At 42.4% G+C, this 16,440-nt stretch overlaps 1 protein-coding gene across 2 annotated transcripts in view; it reads left to right on the forward strand.

Moving 5' to 3' along the window:
* Positions 1–16,440, forward strand: part of slc44a2 (solute carrier family 44 member 2 (CTL2 blood group)) — a 39,232-nt gene that overhangs the window by 1,969 nt on the left and 20,823 nt on the right. Inside the window, exons 1-8 of one of the 2 annotated variants that reach the window (XM_079500291.1) lie at positions 4,163–4,280; positions 7,189–7,237; positions 10,005–10,078; positions 13,398–13,482; positions 14,301–14,385; positions 14,862–14,987; positions 15,388–15,448; positions 16,270–16,396. In XM_079500291.1, the coding sequence (XP_079356417.1) occupies positions 4,265–4,280; positions 7,189–7,237; positions 10,005–10,078; positions 13,398–13,482; positions 14,301–14,385; positions 14,862–14,987; positions 15,388–15,448; positions 16,270–16,396 (623 nt within the window). In that variant the 5' untranslated portion in view covers positions 4,163–4,264. Of the gene's footprint in view, positions 1–4,162; positions 4,281–7,188; positions 7,238–10,004; positions 10,079–13,397; positions 13,483–14,300; positions 14,386–14,861; positions 14,988–15,387; positions 15,449–16,269; positions 16,397–16,440 lie in introns of those variants that run through there. The other variant, XM_079500290.1, reaches the window with a different exon arrangement.

Genomic DNA, 16,440 nt, shown 5'->3' on the forward strand with positions numbered 1-16,440 from the left:
ATATGATTTCATCCTAATTGATGCCCATCCATCTGTATGTGACACAAGTTATAATAATTTACACAAGCGTTTCATCGTATGCAACCATTAACCTATTAACCACTTTCAACCGTGGCATCTCAATTTCAGGAATGTCATTATAGGCGGACATCTTCAAACATTTTCTCTTTTCGTCCCAAACAAATAGCAAAAAAATTAGCAATTTTAGAAATGGGGCTTAAAGGAGCATTCAGTGATTTGGGTGATTTGGAAAACCACCCAGTCCGCCCCGGTAACAAAATGTGCACATGCACACGCTCTATAGTGGGGGGTGGTGCAACAGGCCAACAGGTTGTGCCCCCACTCGATCATGATTGGAGGAAGGCCCCTCTCATCCTGATTGGATGAAGGCTTTGCCACCCGCCACCAAAACTGAAACTAGGGTTTTTTGACCCCAGGGGCTCGGGACAGGGAGGAACTCCTTATATGGTCAGCACACTCTATGGTAGGGAGGATTATTCAAAAAAAAAAAAAAGGGAAAAAAAGTGATATTTGAATGAAGTGAAATCACTGAATATACCTTTAAATGGCAAATGAACCTATTTTTTTTGTTTGCCACCCCCTATTTCTTCCTGACATTACGCCTCTCCCTGGCTAGGCGTGGCGAGGCTGGGGCAGATTAGAGCCAGGCAGGCTGCTGCTTGCACAGAGCTCACAGTGTCTCTCCTTGCCCGGCCACACTACCCACTCAACAGCCTGAGTCAAGGGCCATCCAGTCAGCTCCAAGCTGGCAGGGGCAAACACTTGGATGCATTACAATATACACACACACACTTGCACAATCAATTAGCGTGTGTATGTATGTGCACACATTCGTTGCACTTGCACTTGCACGCATGCACGCACACTCGCACAAACATAATACACATTGGCCACACAACAACCCATTAAAGTAGACGGGGAAGGGGCCATCTGATAAGTCCTGTGGACCCATTAGTTCATACACATCAGTCATTCATGACATCATCACTTCCCTTAAAGCACACGAGCAGGCACGCACGCACGCACACACACACACACACACACACACGCACGTACACGCACACACACACACACACACACCTAACTGTCAGCCAGCGCCGGAGGAGGACGATGGTTAATAGACCAACTAGCCACATACACTGTACATCCCTACCATCATATTAAAACCCAGGGCCCTGCTGTTTCTGGTTAGGGTACATGTGTGTACTGTATGTATGTAACCAGCACTGTCCTGTATGGAATGGCGAATCGCATCATGTCACATGGCAGTAGAGGTGGGGGGCATGCCACATTGCCAACATTGTATCAGCATGTTTAGCCCCATATGTGCCCTCTCCCTACGCTCATTCTGTAGCTCCGAGATGAGGTCACAGAAAGAGCCCCTCCCACCCAGTTCAGAGACGGCGCATGTTTCCACAATTCCCCATTTCTTACCCTTTTCTAAACAATATATCAAAAACGTGAAGTGGCTTTCAGGGTTTACACTAATTCAACGTCAACAACGGAAAAGAAAATCCAACTTTAAACGGTTACGAGCGTTACAGCGGTTGGTTTAGTCAGCCGCTTCCATGTTTATCAAGGGATTGGTGCGTGTGCGCGGGCATGTCGAGTGAACTGAAGTCAGTTGGACATTTTCGACCAGGGGAGGCGCCGGGGAGGCGCCGGGGAGGCGCTAAACCTTTTCAACTTCCTTGAAAAACATGCTAAACAACCGCTAGACGCTTGTGTAACCGTTTAAAGTTGGATTTTCTTTTCCGTTGTTGACGTTGAATTAGTGTAATCCCTGAAAGCCACTTCACGTTTTTGATATATTGTTTAGAAAAGGGTAAGAAATGGGGAATTGTGGAAACATGCGCCGTCTCTGAACGGGGTGGGAGGGGCTCTTTCTGTGACCTCATCTCGGAGCTACAGAATGAGCGTAGGGAGAGGGCACATATGGGGCTACAGCATGTTGTGCTTTGAGTGAACATGTAGGATGGTGTTATCTCACATGCATCAAACCGTATAGCTCAGCATGCCGCCTCTTAAGTGTCACTCACGCACATAACAAAATAATCAAGTCATTGTCTTGCAAATGCTGAAAAAAACAAAACTTTAAAAGATGTCTTTGTTCATAGTTTTTTTTTCTTTCTCCCTGATGGACTGAGTATGTTTAACTAAACGTGAATTACATCAATTGTAAATTGAAGCTGCTCACCTATCACGTGTGGGGTGCCGCAGGGCTCAATACTGGGGCCGAAACTGTTTATACTATACATTAATGATATATGTAGGGCTTCAAGTGTAATGAAATTTCTTATTTTTGCTGATGATACTAATATCTTTTGCTCAGGAGAGAATATTCAAGAGCTACTGGAGGTGAACTGGACAAATTAAAAAAATGGTTTGATCAAAATAAACTATCACTCAATCTAAAAAAAGAAAAATACATGGTCTTCGGCAAACAAAAAACATTGATGAATACTCATATTGAGATAAAGATCGATAATATCATATTAGAAAGAGTATTTGACAACAAATTCTTAGGGGTAATAATAGAGCATACGTTTTCCTGGAAACCTCACATAACTTACATCCGCTCCAAACTAGCGAGAAGTATTGGTATCTTGTGCAAGTTTTAAACTTTGACTCACTGAACACTCTGTACTGCACCTTAATTACACCATATCTCCCCTATTGTGTGGAGGTGTGGGGTAATACCTACAGAAGTAACCTTCAACCAATTAACATAATGCAGAAAAATGCAATAAGATTAGTCAACAATGTAGGATATCACGAACACACCAATCAACTCTTCTTGAACTCACACACATTAAAATAATTTGACTTGACCACAAAACTGCACAAATATTATATAAAGCTAGACAGAAACTTCTTCCAGATAACATCCAAAATTGGTTCAGGGATAGGGATGGGAGGTACGAGCTGAGAGGGGTACTAAACTTCAAACAACCTAGTGTTAGTACCACACTGAAAAGTATGTGTATCTCCGTTCGCGGGGTGAAACTATGGAATGACCTGCTGGATATAATTAAACAAAAATGCTATATTGGATAAATACAAAAGTGAATGACTGAATCATTATTGATTGAATTGTTTTTGTTTTATTTCCGTATTGTTTGATTACTGTGCTCGAAGTTGTGTTTCTTCTTCTTCTCTGCTTGTCTGTTCTTTCGTTTCCCGTGCTTGTTTGTTTTTGTTGTTGTTTTTTTTTTCCATTCCAATTTTCTCTTAGTTATAACTGAACATTGTAATAAGGATAGGCATTAATAAGCTACCAGTTTCCACCTATACCCTTTCGATCATGTCAAATGAGTTTAAAACATGATACTTCTTGTAATGTTCGGCATTCGGCATACGAAATAAACCATTCATTCATTCATTCAAGGTGACTGCATGCGATGGCACTTGAAGCTGAGGGGATATTGGGCCAAATGACATGCGTCTGCGAGTAGAATGTCTTGACTCTAAGATTAGAAACCAGAAGTTGAGAATACACTGTGAGAAGCCCCATATCTCACTCTCGATGGACAAAGACTTAGCTAAAGTCTGTCTTCCTGTTACAGTACAGTACAGTACATACTGTAGTCCTGTTACGTCTAGTAGATTGTGCCAGTTTTAAAGAATGTATAGCTTCAGGCCTTGCGTTTCTAGCTCAGCTGAGTACATTTTCCCCACTGATGATTTGACTACACCCGGCTCTAATTTGAGCCATGACACTGACACATGATTTGTGTATGAATACTGAGCCATTTGACAACAGAGAGTTCAAGAGCCTTATATTTACTGACAAAGAAGCCACCAATCTTTGTATTTAAAGGCCTCTCCTCTCAATTCCCCCCGCGCAATACTCCTGTGTGTGTCTGTGTGTGTGTGTGTGTGTGTGTGTGTGTGTGTGTGTGTGTGTGTGTGTGTGTGTGTGTGTGTGTGTGTGCGTGTGCGTGTGCGTGTGTCACAACAACCCTCCCCTGACAAAAATGTAGTTGAGAGAGGAAGAAATGACACCAAACGAAAGGAAGAAAGATAGAAACAAAAAGGAGCGGAAGGCGGACTGATACTTGAAGTGTGAAATAGTTTTCGACAGAGAGGAAAAAGGAAGTGAAGAACTGAGGGCAAACTATACAGGAAAGGAGACATTAGAGAAAAAAAACTGCTCTGTGTATATAACAACACAACACGCCGAGGAACCTCCAAATCTGTTCATGAAAGACGCTGAGAGAGAGAAATAATAGTGGCTGGTACGATGAAAGGCAAGAAAGGTACCGTATAAGAGTCTTTAAGAAGTCTGTAGGTTGGCTGGTTGAACTAGGAGGTTGTTGGTCATTTTGGTTGTATTGACATAGTTAGGACTTGTGATATTATATACCAGTGGTTTTCAACCAGTGGTCCCTGAGGGGGTTCCAGGTGGTCCCCAGCTAAATGATGGAGAGTTGGTAACCAAAAGGACCCTTATAGATGTTTAGCTCTTGAGAGTGTAAAATGAAACATGCATTTGACGCTCTCAACAACAACAACAACAACAAGTCTACGCAATTAGAGAATGTAGAGTAATTGTTATTTCGATCAACGTTTGCCTGTTTTCTCTCCTATGGTACCACATCAATACAGCATGGAATTGTGCTGTATTGACAAAATCGTATCCAACGACAACAAAATATTCAAAGTTTTGGGTCTGAGAGGCTAGATGTCATCAAATGGTGGTCCGTGGCTCAAATGCTGAATAAATAATGGACCTGAAAAAGCTTGAAAACCTCTGTTATCTACTATAAGATTGCCACAGCACTTCCTCTCTGCGGTAACAACACCTAACCACCACCAGTGGACATTGCTAATATTATGGTACAGTTTCCAGTAAGGCCTTCTTTCTTCTCCAAAAATGTATCCGATGGGGCTTGTAAATGAAACCGTTATCGTTGTGTTATGCCAGTAATGCCACTGAGGGCGTGTATGCAGGCTAGGGGAGTGTGACTCATTGACTAAATGTTATACTGTATCTCTCTCTGTGACAGTGGATTATGGGATGTCGACAGCTACATTAGTGGTCACTTGGCACTTAACCTATTTAGGCCTGACCTCAAAATTAAAAAAAAACATCTTCTAAATCCTCTGAAATATTTTCACGATTTTTCAAAAATAGCAGACCTACAAGCTCGAGTGGCGCGCTATGAGCTTGTAGATCTGCTATTTTTCAATAGCTAAATTAACTTAAGATTACAGTCACAGGGAGGACAGTATTATAAGATGCCGTCTCAGCAAGTGATTTTCACGTTGAAATGTGTACATTTAAACGTGACATGACATTACAGTGTGACACTATAGTGTTATTATGGCAGTCTAGCAGGATGTTGGTCACACCAAGACCACATACTTTACATATTACTGTTCAGTTTCAGTTGTGCAGCTGTGCCATCATTATTTTTCTGTATGTTATAGATAAAATGTTGCACACATTACACATTTAATGTGACGATTAATTGTCGCACAAATAATTATTAACAATTTAAGTTTTTGGCAGTGAACACTAGAACGTATGAATACAAACCTAATTTCTGCTATTTTCTGGAAATGTTTGAAAATGTATGAAACATTTTCAACATGGAAACGATTATGACGATTATGCAAAAATAATTGCCATTATCTCAAATAATTGTGATTAGGTCAGTGGTTTTCAACCAGTGGTGGTCCTTGAGTGGGTTCCAGGTGGTCCCCAGCGATGGAGAGTTGGTAACCAAATGGAGTGGACCCTTACAGATCTTTAACTCGTGAGAGTGTAAAATGAAACCAAATGGACTTGGTTTCATTGTACACTCTCAAGAGTTAAGTTGTTGTTAACCCATTGATGCCTGATGCAACGTATACGTTGTTCTACCCTTGATGCCGGCGCGCTCTCTGCGTCTCATCAGCTATTGCTATACATGTAGCAACATAACTATTTAAAAAAAAAAAATCCGAATTTGAAGGTTTTTAGAAACCTTAGGTCAGGCCCTAGAAGGCGTTCCCAGATTCGGCCTCAGGCATCAATGGGTTAAACAAATGCATTCCTTAATTTGCAATAAGTCTACACAGAATGTAGAAGAATTGTCATTTCTGTATTGATGGTACCACATCAATACGGCATTGAATTGTGGACAAAACCTTATCTAACCACAACAAAATATTCAAAGTCTTGGGTTTAAGAGTCTAAATGTCACCAAATGGTGGTCCGCGGGTCAAATACTGAATAAATAATGGGCCTTGTATGGAAATGGTTGAAAACCACTGCATTAGGTGATTATGACAGGCCTAACCGTTGTGTGACATATTGTATGGTGTGACTTTGCGCCTCTCCTCTGCGCGAGGTGTTACCATGGTGGCAGGGAATGTTCACCGGGAGCTGTTGGTCTCCAGGGAGTCATTCTGTGGGTTGCTAAGCATGTCAGTCTGATGGGAGAATCCTTTTTGTTGTGGAAAAGGTCCTTGCTTTTAGAGCCGTAACTATTGATTACATTTTTAGTGATTATTCTATTGAGCACGAAGAAATTCTGATTGTCTATCTATAAATGCACCAAGTCTCTGTATGTACGGTCGTCTGTAATCCACGACGTAACTCGTAAACCGTTCGACCCACCGACTTTAAATTTGACACACACGTTCCACACCACCACAGGGAGTGCAGTGCCCGGTGTCGAGTGCGTCGGATCGCCGGTTGTCCGGAACGCCGGTTGATTCTCAACCCGTTTAATTTCAAGGACCCCCAGTTTGACATGCATATTAGTCTACGGACCCCCATTTAATGGCAATTCTATCTCTGAGACCCCAATTTATATTGTAAAATCAATGTTAATTTAACTCTGAGAGTGTACAAAACAAACGGAACCAAATGGACCCTAACGGGTCCCTCTCAGAGTTACGGACCCATAAGGTTCTCAAACTATCATTTAGCTGGGGACCCCCTGGAACTCCCTCAGGGACCCCTGGGGGTCCCCGGACCCCACTTTGGGAACCACTGCTGTAAATGTCCTTGCAAACTGGACGCGTCTTTCGGAAAACCTGCGGAATAACGCAGCTAAAAGAATCCGAAAAACACAGCAGTGTGCAGGGACCATAAGTATTGGTTACAGGTTGAAATAGTGGCTTATACTTTATAGTGGACAATAACAAAACATGTAATTTTTTTCCCGAAAACAGGGGATTCCAGGAAGTTTGACCCTACCTTCAAGGGACCCATTAACAACAGGTAGAGTGTCTCTATTCTCAATTTCTCATGTTATGTCTCCATCTCTTCACCTAGGAAAGTATGACGCCATTGACTGTGTTCGCATCTAGTATCTTGTCACCCTGTCAACTTCCCTTCTTGTCTCAATGCAAATAGTGACAATCTTTTAACAACATTAACTCGGGCATTCCTATTTTGGGCAAATTTGGGCCTGATTCACTAAGATGTTCGTAAATGGCGTGTAAATAAAGTGAATGAGGCTAATAAACTTGGAATGGATATTATTGAATCCGCCAATATCCTTTTATCAGAGCTTTATTGATTACTGAGGGAAATTTTGTCCTTTGGACGAACCCTCCACTGTCCTACATCGGAATTGGAAATGGAGTAATGGACTCAAAATGGACCCAGCTAGATTTCATCCATGCTGTGTCCTCATCATGTGGTAAGACTGCGTTCATGTGATGTGGTCGATATTATAAATTAATAGTGTGACTTTGGAGTTGGCATGAAAGCACAACAGGCAATTGTATGAAGCATCGGGTCCAAACAATAATCAAAAACCCATGAATAAAAACTTTAAAAGCGTACAAGTTGAACACGCGGCACACTGCCAGACTGGATTACCAGCCAAGGTGCCTGGAGTCTGTGATCCTTTTGAATGAATTTTCAATAAAGTTTTCAATCAATCAATCAATCAATCAATCAATCAATCAATCTGTCTGATGATTAGTGAAAACATGAACAGGTAGTCTTAAGGTGAGAGGACAGCACAGTTTTAAACAATTTAAATGATGTACCAATATGCAGGACAGGTCCAGACTCACAGGTTGAAAACCTTTACATGTTTTATTTAACATTCCTCTTCAAGGCACACGTCTGTTATGCGGTCGAGTCCTCTATATAATCCAGGAGCTGCAGTTGGTCAGGTATCATCCAGAACCTCAGAGAAGTTGAAGACAACGCTCCAATTTAAAACGCTCCAATACATTCAAATATACAATGCAAAATCCCTTCTTTACTTATATAACAGGGGCTTTCTGTTAAATGGTGCATTTATATAGCGCCTTTATCCAAGGCGCTTCACATAGATTGTACATTACATTCAACCATACATTCATACACCGATGGCGGCGGAAACCATGCAAGGCACCAACCAGCACATCAGGAGCAATTAGGGGTTCAGTGTCTTGCTCAAGGACGCTTCGACACTAACTCTGGGGGAGCCCGGGTTCGAACTGGCAACCTTGCGGTTACCATCCGGCCGCTCTACCCCTGAGCCACCGCCGTTGCTCCAAAAGTGACAGGCAGGCATGTATGTAGCATACGCAGAGTTCCTCTGTTATAAAGTGCCCACACAGAGGCCCCTTTTCCACCGGTTGGTTCCCAATGGGAACCGGTTCAGTTCTTATTGGTTCTTAGTCCATGAGCCAGAGCTCCAAAATTGAAACGTTAATTATGAATTGAGAGGGCAAAACCATACCTATATTAGATTGTTATCACCATGAAACTTCCCCAATTGAGTACTTGCACGAAGACAATGATTACACATTTTACATTTTTAAATATGCAAATGTTATGTAGGAAAATGTGCAAAATAATCGAAAATATGGAAAAGCTACTACTGTGGAAGTGTTATCATGTATACATTTACATGTCTTGATCCTATAAACAATTTAATATAGGTCTAGTTTTTCCCAACAATTTCGGAGCTCTGGCTCATGGACTAAGAACCAAAAAGAACTGAACCGGTTCCCATTGGGAACCAACCGGTGGAAAGGGGGTCACAGAGTGAGCTCAAATCAGTAAACTCATGTCCATATTTCACTCTGATGTCTTGCGTGAAGGGGAAACACCTGTTTGTTTTGTATACTAGTCTCACATTGACACATACGCTGTGCAGGTGGTATGCCACTCCACTTCCCCATTTCCACACGCGGTACACGGTTCCGGACAACCGGAAATTCTCAAATATCAATATAGGATAGTAGGCCTACTGCTGGTGTTTGTATAGAGTGGATGAACAGATAGATCTGGGTCGATGGCTCGGTAATATGTCTTTTATCTTGTTCCCTCTTTGGATTGCAATTTATGAATCATGTCCCTTCGGTCGCTCTCGATATAATTTTGTTTCTCCATTATCTCAGATGAATGAGAATAGCATGACTTGGTTCTCCTATTTATTATTTAGCAATTGAAGAACATACCACAAGAAGTCATCAAGCATGCCATTTCGCTGCTGTATTTTGGTGTGTGTGTGTGTGTGTGTGTGCGTGTGTGCGCGTTGAAAAATGTTGGGCACATGAATATTTTAATGGAGGTTTATTGGCCAAACTTTGGCACTAATGTAATTGATTGTGCGTGATTCTAATGACATATGCAAGCCGTGGTGCCATGAGAGTCTGCCTCTGAGCAGAAAGAGCGGACGGATGTATCAGACTCGTAACGTGGGAATTTGCATAAAAGCCCTTAAGTACAAAATCTGGGCGTAAACGCCCGAGCTTAGTGAATCAGGCCCATTTCATTGTTTCAAAGGACGCAAGGTCCCTTAATAACAGACCGAGATGTAAAGAAAGCTGTTTCAAACTCAAAACAACAATTTGTCTTTGCCATCATCATTCATTCTCTTTGCAGTCTCCACATTAACCCTGCCATTTGCTGCAAGGAACCATTCTATACTGTACTCGACTTTACAAACACAAATGCTAATTGTTTTCTCCCCTTTATCTCTCTCTCTCTCTCTCACTCTCTGCTCTCTCTGTGCTCTCTGTATCTTGTGCTTTACCAGGGGTTGCACAGATGTCTTCTGCTGTCTTCTCTTCATTATAGCCTTATTAGGCTACTTTGCTGTGGGCATTGTTGGTGAGTCCTCTACCTCGCTAATGATTTTTTTTCCTTCATTTTTTAACCAAATGGACCTGTACGGGTCCATGTAGTTTCATTTTTTTTAAATGTTTTTTTTGTGGCTTTTGCCTTTATTTTATATTTTTTATGGAGGGACAGACAGTAGGCTGACAGGAAATGGGGAGAGAGATGGGGGGGGGAAGACATGCAGTAAAGGCCACCTGTCGGGATCGGGAGTCGAACCCGCGGCACACTGCCAGACTGGATTACCAGCCAAGGTGCCTGGACCGCTGAGCCACGGCCCAGGCCTCGCTAATGATTTCTGATACGATACGCATACAGTAAACCTGTGTTTGCTTTAGTCTATATGAATTACATGTTGAGAGCTTGCATAGCCTACTTAGCATACACAACCTTTAAAAGGAACCTTGTGATGATTACGTGTAATGATTAATAGTTTTTATTTTCTATATTTATATTTTATCCGCTTTTTATCATCCCAATTGAGCAATTCTGTCCTTTTCCAAGTCCCCTTGTACTGTAGTCCCTAGTCACTGCTGACCGGGTGGCAGTGGTTTTTATCAACCCTTTTCATATCATGGTCCATTATGTATTGGGCATTTGAGCCACGGACCACCAAGTTGTTTTAAAAAAACAACTTAATACATACCTAAGTATGATATGAGCATCAAAGCAATATTTTAATTACTTTGTATTAGCACATGCATTCCATAAATTCCATAGGGCTGGAGTCACACATGGACATATTCCATCATCCACTAGCAATGGGAGTTGTTGACTTTGAGTGAAAGTCTTAAATGTTTTAAAGATTTATTTATTTGTTCATCCCATTCTGGGCGGGATTATGTTACACTTTAGCTATTGAAAAATAGAAGATCTACAAGCTCATAGCTACGAGCTTGTAGATCTGCTATTTTTGAAAAATCGTGAAAGTGTGCATAGGGTTTTTCAGAAAACTGTCAGGATTTAGAAGACATTCGTAGAATCGTCCTCAGGTCTAAATGGATTAATTTAAGTAAAATGTATTTGATTTTTAGTTAAAGATGGCAATTATAATGTGTTAAAATGCATATTTGTCTTATTAGCCAGGGATCCTTTTAAATACAAAGACATGCACACTCAGAGTGACCATGTTTGTCTTCCATGTATAGCCTGGTCCCAGGGTGACCCTAGAAATGACCATGTTTGTCTTCCATGTATAGCCTGGTCCCAGGGTGACCCTAGAAATGACCATGTTTGTCTTCCATGTATAGCCTGGTCCCAGGGTGACCCTAGAAATGACCATGTTTGTCTTCCATGTGTAGCCTGGTCCCAGGTGACCCTAGAAATGACCATGTTTGTCTTCCATGTATAGCCTGGTCCCAGGTGACCCTAGAAATGACCATGTTTGTCTTCCATGTATAGCCTGGTCCCAGGTGACCCTAGAAATGACCATGTTTGTCTTCCATGTAGCCTGGTCCCAGGGTGACCCTAGAAATGACCATGTTTGTCTTCCATGTGTAGCCTGGTCCCAGGTGACCCTAGAAATGACCATGTTTGTCTTCCATGTGTAGCCTGGTCCCAGGTGACCCTAGAAATGACCATGTTTGTCTTCCATGTGTAGCCTGGTCCCAGGGTGACCCTAGAAATGACCATGTTTGTCTTCCATGTATAGCCTGGTCCCAGGTGACCCTAGAAATGACCATGTTTGTCTTCCATGTATAGCCTGGTCCCAGGTGACCCTAGAAATGACCATGTTTGTCTTCCATGTATAGCCTGGTCCCAGGGTGACCCTAGAAATGACCATGTTTGTCTTCCATGTATAGCCTGGTCCCAGGTGACCCTAGAAATGACCATGTTTGTCTTCCATGTAGCCTGGTCCCAGGTGACCCTAGAAATGACCATGTTTGTCTTCCATGTAGCCTGGTCCCAGGGTGACCCTAGAAATGACCATGTTTGTCTTCCATGTATAGCCTGGTCCCAGGGTGACCCTAGAAATGACCATGTTTGTCTTCCATGTATAGCCTGGTCCCAGGGTGACCCTAGAAATGACCATGTTTGTCTTCCATGTATAGCCTGGTCCCAGGGTGACCCTAGAAATGACCATGTTTGTCTTCCATGTATAGCCTGGTCCCAGGTGACCCTAGAAATGACCATGTTTGTCTTCCATGTATAGCCTGGTCCCAGGGTGACCCTAGAAATGACCATGTTTGTCTTCCATGTATAGCCTGGTCCCAGGTGACCCTAGAAATGACCATGTTTGTCTTCCATGTATAGCCTGGTCCCAGGTGACCCTAGAAATGACCATGTTTGTCTTCCATGTATAGCCTGGTCCCAGGGTGACCCTAGAAATGACCATGTTTGTCTTCCATGTATAGCCTGGTCCCAGGTGACCCTAGAAATGACCATGTTTGTCTTCCATGTGTAGCCTGGTCCCAGGGTGACCCTAGAAATGACCATGTTTGTCTTCCATGTGTAGCCTGGTCCCAGGTGACCCTAGAAATGACCATGTTTGTCTTCCATGTATAGCCTGGTCCCAGGGTGACCCTAGAAATGACCATGTTTGTCTTCCATGTATAGCCTGGTCCCAGGTGACCCTAGAAATGACCATGTTTGTCTTCCATGTATAGCCTGGTCCCAGGGTGACCCTAGAAATGACCATGTTTGTCTTCCATGTATAGCCTGGTCCCAGGTGACCCTAGAAATGACCATGTTTGTCTTCCATGTATAGCCTGGTCCCAGGGTGACCCTAGAAATGACCATGTTTGTCTTCCATGTATAGCCTGGTCCCAGGGTGACCCTAGAAATGACCATGTTTGTCTTCCATGTATAGCCTGGTCCCAGGTGACCCTAGAAATGACCATGTTTGTCTTCCATGTATAGCCTGGTCCCAGGTGACCCTAGAAATGACCATGTTTGTCTTCCATGTATAGCCTGGTCCCAGGGTGACCCTAGAAATGACCATGTTTGTCTTCCATGTATAGCCTGGTCCCAGGGTGACCCTAGAAATGACCATGTTTGTCTTCCATGTATAGCCTGGTCCCAGGGTGACCCTAGAAATGACCATGTTTGTCTTCCATGTATAGCCTGGTCCCAGGGTGACCCTAGAAATGACCATGTTTGTCTTCCATGTATAGCCTGGTCCCAGGTGACCCTAGAAATGACCATGTTTGTCTTCCATGTATAGCCTGGTCCCAGGTGACCCTAGAAATGACCATGTTTGTCTTCCATGTATAGCCTGGTCCCAGGTGACCCTAGAAATGACCATGTTTGTCTTCCATGTATAGCCTGGTCCCAGGTGACCCTAGAAATGACCATGTTTGTCTTCCATGTATAGCCTGGTCCCAGGGTGACCCTAGGAAGGTCATCTACCCTACAGACAGCAGGGGACAGTTCTGTGGCCAGGAGGGAACGCCTCTAGAGTAAGTTCTCTCATCTTTAGACCTGTTTAAAAAAATTCCATGTTTAGAAATGTGATAATTCTATGGGTTATTAGACCTGTGCTAAAATGTACTGTTAGCAGCAATTTAGGCCTTGAGATTGAATCATACATACTGTATGCCTTCTGATGCCTCCTATGTAAAAGTAGGGATGGAGCTTGTTCATTTATATTGATAAGGAGCACCTTATCGTCGATCTTGCTTCTTGATCCGAGCTTTTATCGAGCCCACTATTGAGCGTAATATTTTGTGGAAAGACGTGAGACGACAAATTCTGAACAAAACTGGTATCTTGCTGACCACCACCGCCATCTAAAATGAAATGATGGTGACAAAAGTTACAAATCTTTTTGCTTATCATAAACTCAACCAGTCATTAATGTGCAATAAGTGTTAAATGGCTTTATATTATGAATAGTACTGTAATAATTAAAATCTCCATGTCTCTTCAGCTCTTAAATATCACTTGCACTACATTTTACTAGGGCCTTCAAACACAGTACTGTTCTAACAGACGGAAGGCAAATTACCTTTTTACTTTTGGAAAAGTATATTGAAGAAACTGTAATTTTGTTACAGCAGCCGCTGGTTGGCAGGTATCCATACACTTTTAAACCGACATGTTTGTGCCAACGTGGATGATTAGATTGATGACGTCATGGGCCGCTATGCTCGCTAACAGGCCTGATAAGCCCAAACCTTATTGATACCGGGCACTGGATAAATCTCTTACCGAGTTTGTAATGGTTTTTGAGCTCCATCCCTATTTAAAAGTGTTCTCTGTCGTCCCTGCTCAACAGGAAGAAGCACCTGCTGTTCTATTTCAACATCCTGAAGTGTGCCAGTCCCCTAACGCTGCTGGAGTTCCAGTGTCCTACCACACAGGTCAGACATGCCCCCTACACTACCTACACACACGCTCTGTCATGCCTAAATGTTGTTCTTCTACCACCCCTTAAGAGCTAGCTATCAAATTACATGCTATGAGGTGATATTTTGTGTTGTATTGTATCGTATTATATTGTTGTGTGTTGTATGAATGGTGTATTGTCTAAGTAATGACATGAAAAACCTTGTTTTTGATGATGGTTTTGAGATCCCAGGTAGAGTAGCTGCTGTCATGTACAGCAAGCTAATGGGGATCTAATAAATACTTTAAAAAAAAAAAACCTTTTACCTAACATTTGTGTGTTTTTGCAAAGTTGGTCACGATGAGAGTCATGACGTTTCTTTTTCTATCTATCTATCTATCTATCTATCTATCTATCTATCTATCTATCTATCTATCTATCTATCTATCTATCTATCTATCTATCTATCTATCTATCTATCTATCTATCTATCTATCTATCTGCATACAGTTATGTGTGGAGAAATGTCCTACGAAGCACCTCACGTTGATCAAAGCGGTATCAAAATTAAGCACGGCAGAAGACCAGGAGTATTACAAACAATTCTGTAAGGAAGGCGTGGACTTCACCAAATTGGTGAGTGACATAAAAAATAAATGATGGTGGGTCATGCGCTATTAAAAATACAAATATGTTTGATGTTCTGGGGTGTGAGACTGTAAAAGGTTACATTTTGACCTGAGAATCTGAGATCAGATTCTAAAAATGTCTTCTACATCCTGACAGTTTTCTGAAAAAGCTATGTTTCTATGTCAGTGGTTCTTCGATTTTTCAAAAATAGCAGACCTACAAGCTCGTAGCGCGCCACTCGGTGGCGCGCTATGAGCTTGTAGATCTGCTATTTTTCAATAGCTAAAGCATAACATAATGCTAACACCAAAAGGGGTTCCCGCCCAAAATGGGTTAATGACGCCTACACATTGAGCTTTGCTGTGTACAGCATGATTCCTCCTGATGTGCGTGTGGTGTATTTCAGAGTGTACCTGAGATCCTTAGGGATGGCCTCTGCCCCGCCATGCTCATGCCCAGTAAACCCTGTGAGTATAAATTCCATGTCACCTGCGTATCGTCAGTCACGGTTGGGCACAAAACCTGTATCTCCGTATTTCATCTTTTTTTGTTTCGGGGGTAAATCAACGGCGTGTCATGCAAAAGTATTTCAAGTAATGGAAGTAGCAATCAATAGCATCAATCTACAACCTCACAACATGTTGTGACGTTAGCTATTTTTGAAACATTTTTAAAGTGAATGTGGTTAGGTCCATAAACATAACCAATGAAAAGTATAAATAAGAGCTTGTGACTAACTCATAACTAGGGATGTCCCGATACACTTTTTTCGCTTCCGATCCGATCCCGATACCTCAATTTCTGTGTTAGCCGATACCGATACCAGTGTCGTGATCTAATGTTGTGTTTATAGCTATATCTCGTGTTGTGTTTATAGCAGACTCATCACTCAAATGTGCACTTGCAGTTTGGGCAACTCCAAAGCAAACTCCACATGTCCCAACATTTTATTTACCTGCCATAGTGTCAACCCCCTACCCCTGTGTCGGATCTGTGGTTAGACTGGCATATTCACCGATACCGATATGACCCGATATGACAAATAAGGGCCGATCCGATACTTTTCCCAATACCGATACAGTATCGGGACATCTCTACTCATAATTACATTAGATTACAATTTCTTTCCATTTCCTGAAAAGTAACGTAATAGTTTTGGGCATACATGCTTTGTACCCGATAGCAATGATATTTACTCATACTGTATCATACCCTAGCTGTGTACTGTGTACAGGTCAGGTATATGGTGCTATTGCTTATCTGTGAAACGTCCGTCTTTCCTCCCCAGTCACACGTCGCTGCCTCCCTGCGTTGGGAACGATGAAGGGCGGGGTGGTGGTGGTGGGCAACGAGACCATGTTGAATGACGGCGAGGGGAAGAATGTCAGCGCCGCTGATCTGCTCGACGCATCAAAGTGAGTCGTGGTTACAGTTACACGCCCGTACAGGGCCATTTGGA

This window comes from Electrona antarctica, assembly GCF_951216825.1.
Source record: "Electrona antarctica genome assembly, chromosome: 4".
NCBI classification, from domain to species: Eukaryota; Metazoa; Chordata; class Actinopteri; order Myctophiformes; family Myctophidae; genus Electrona; species Electrona antarctica.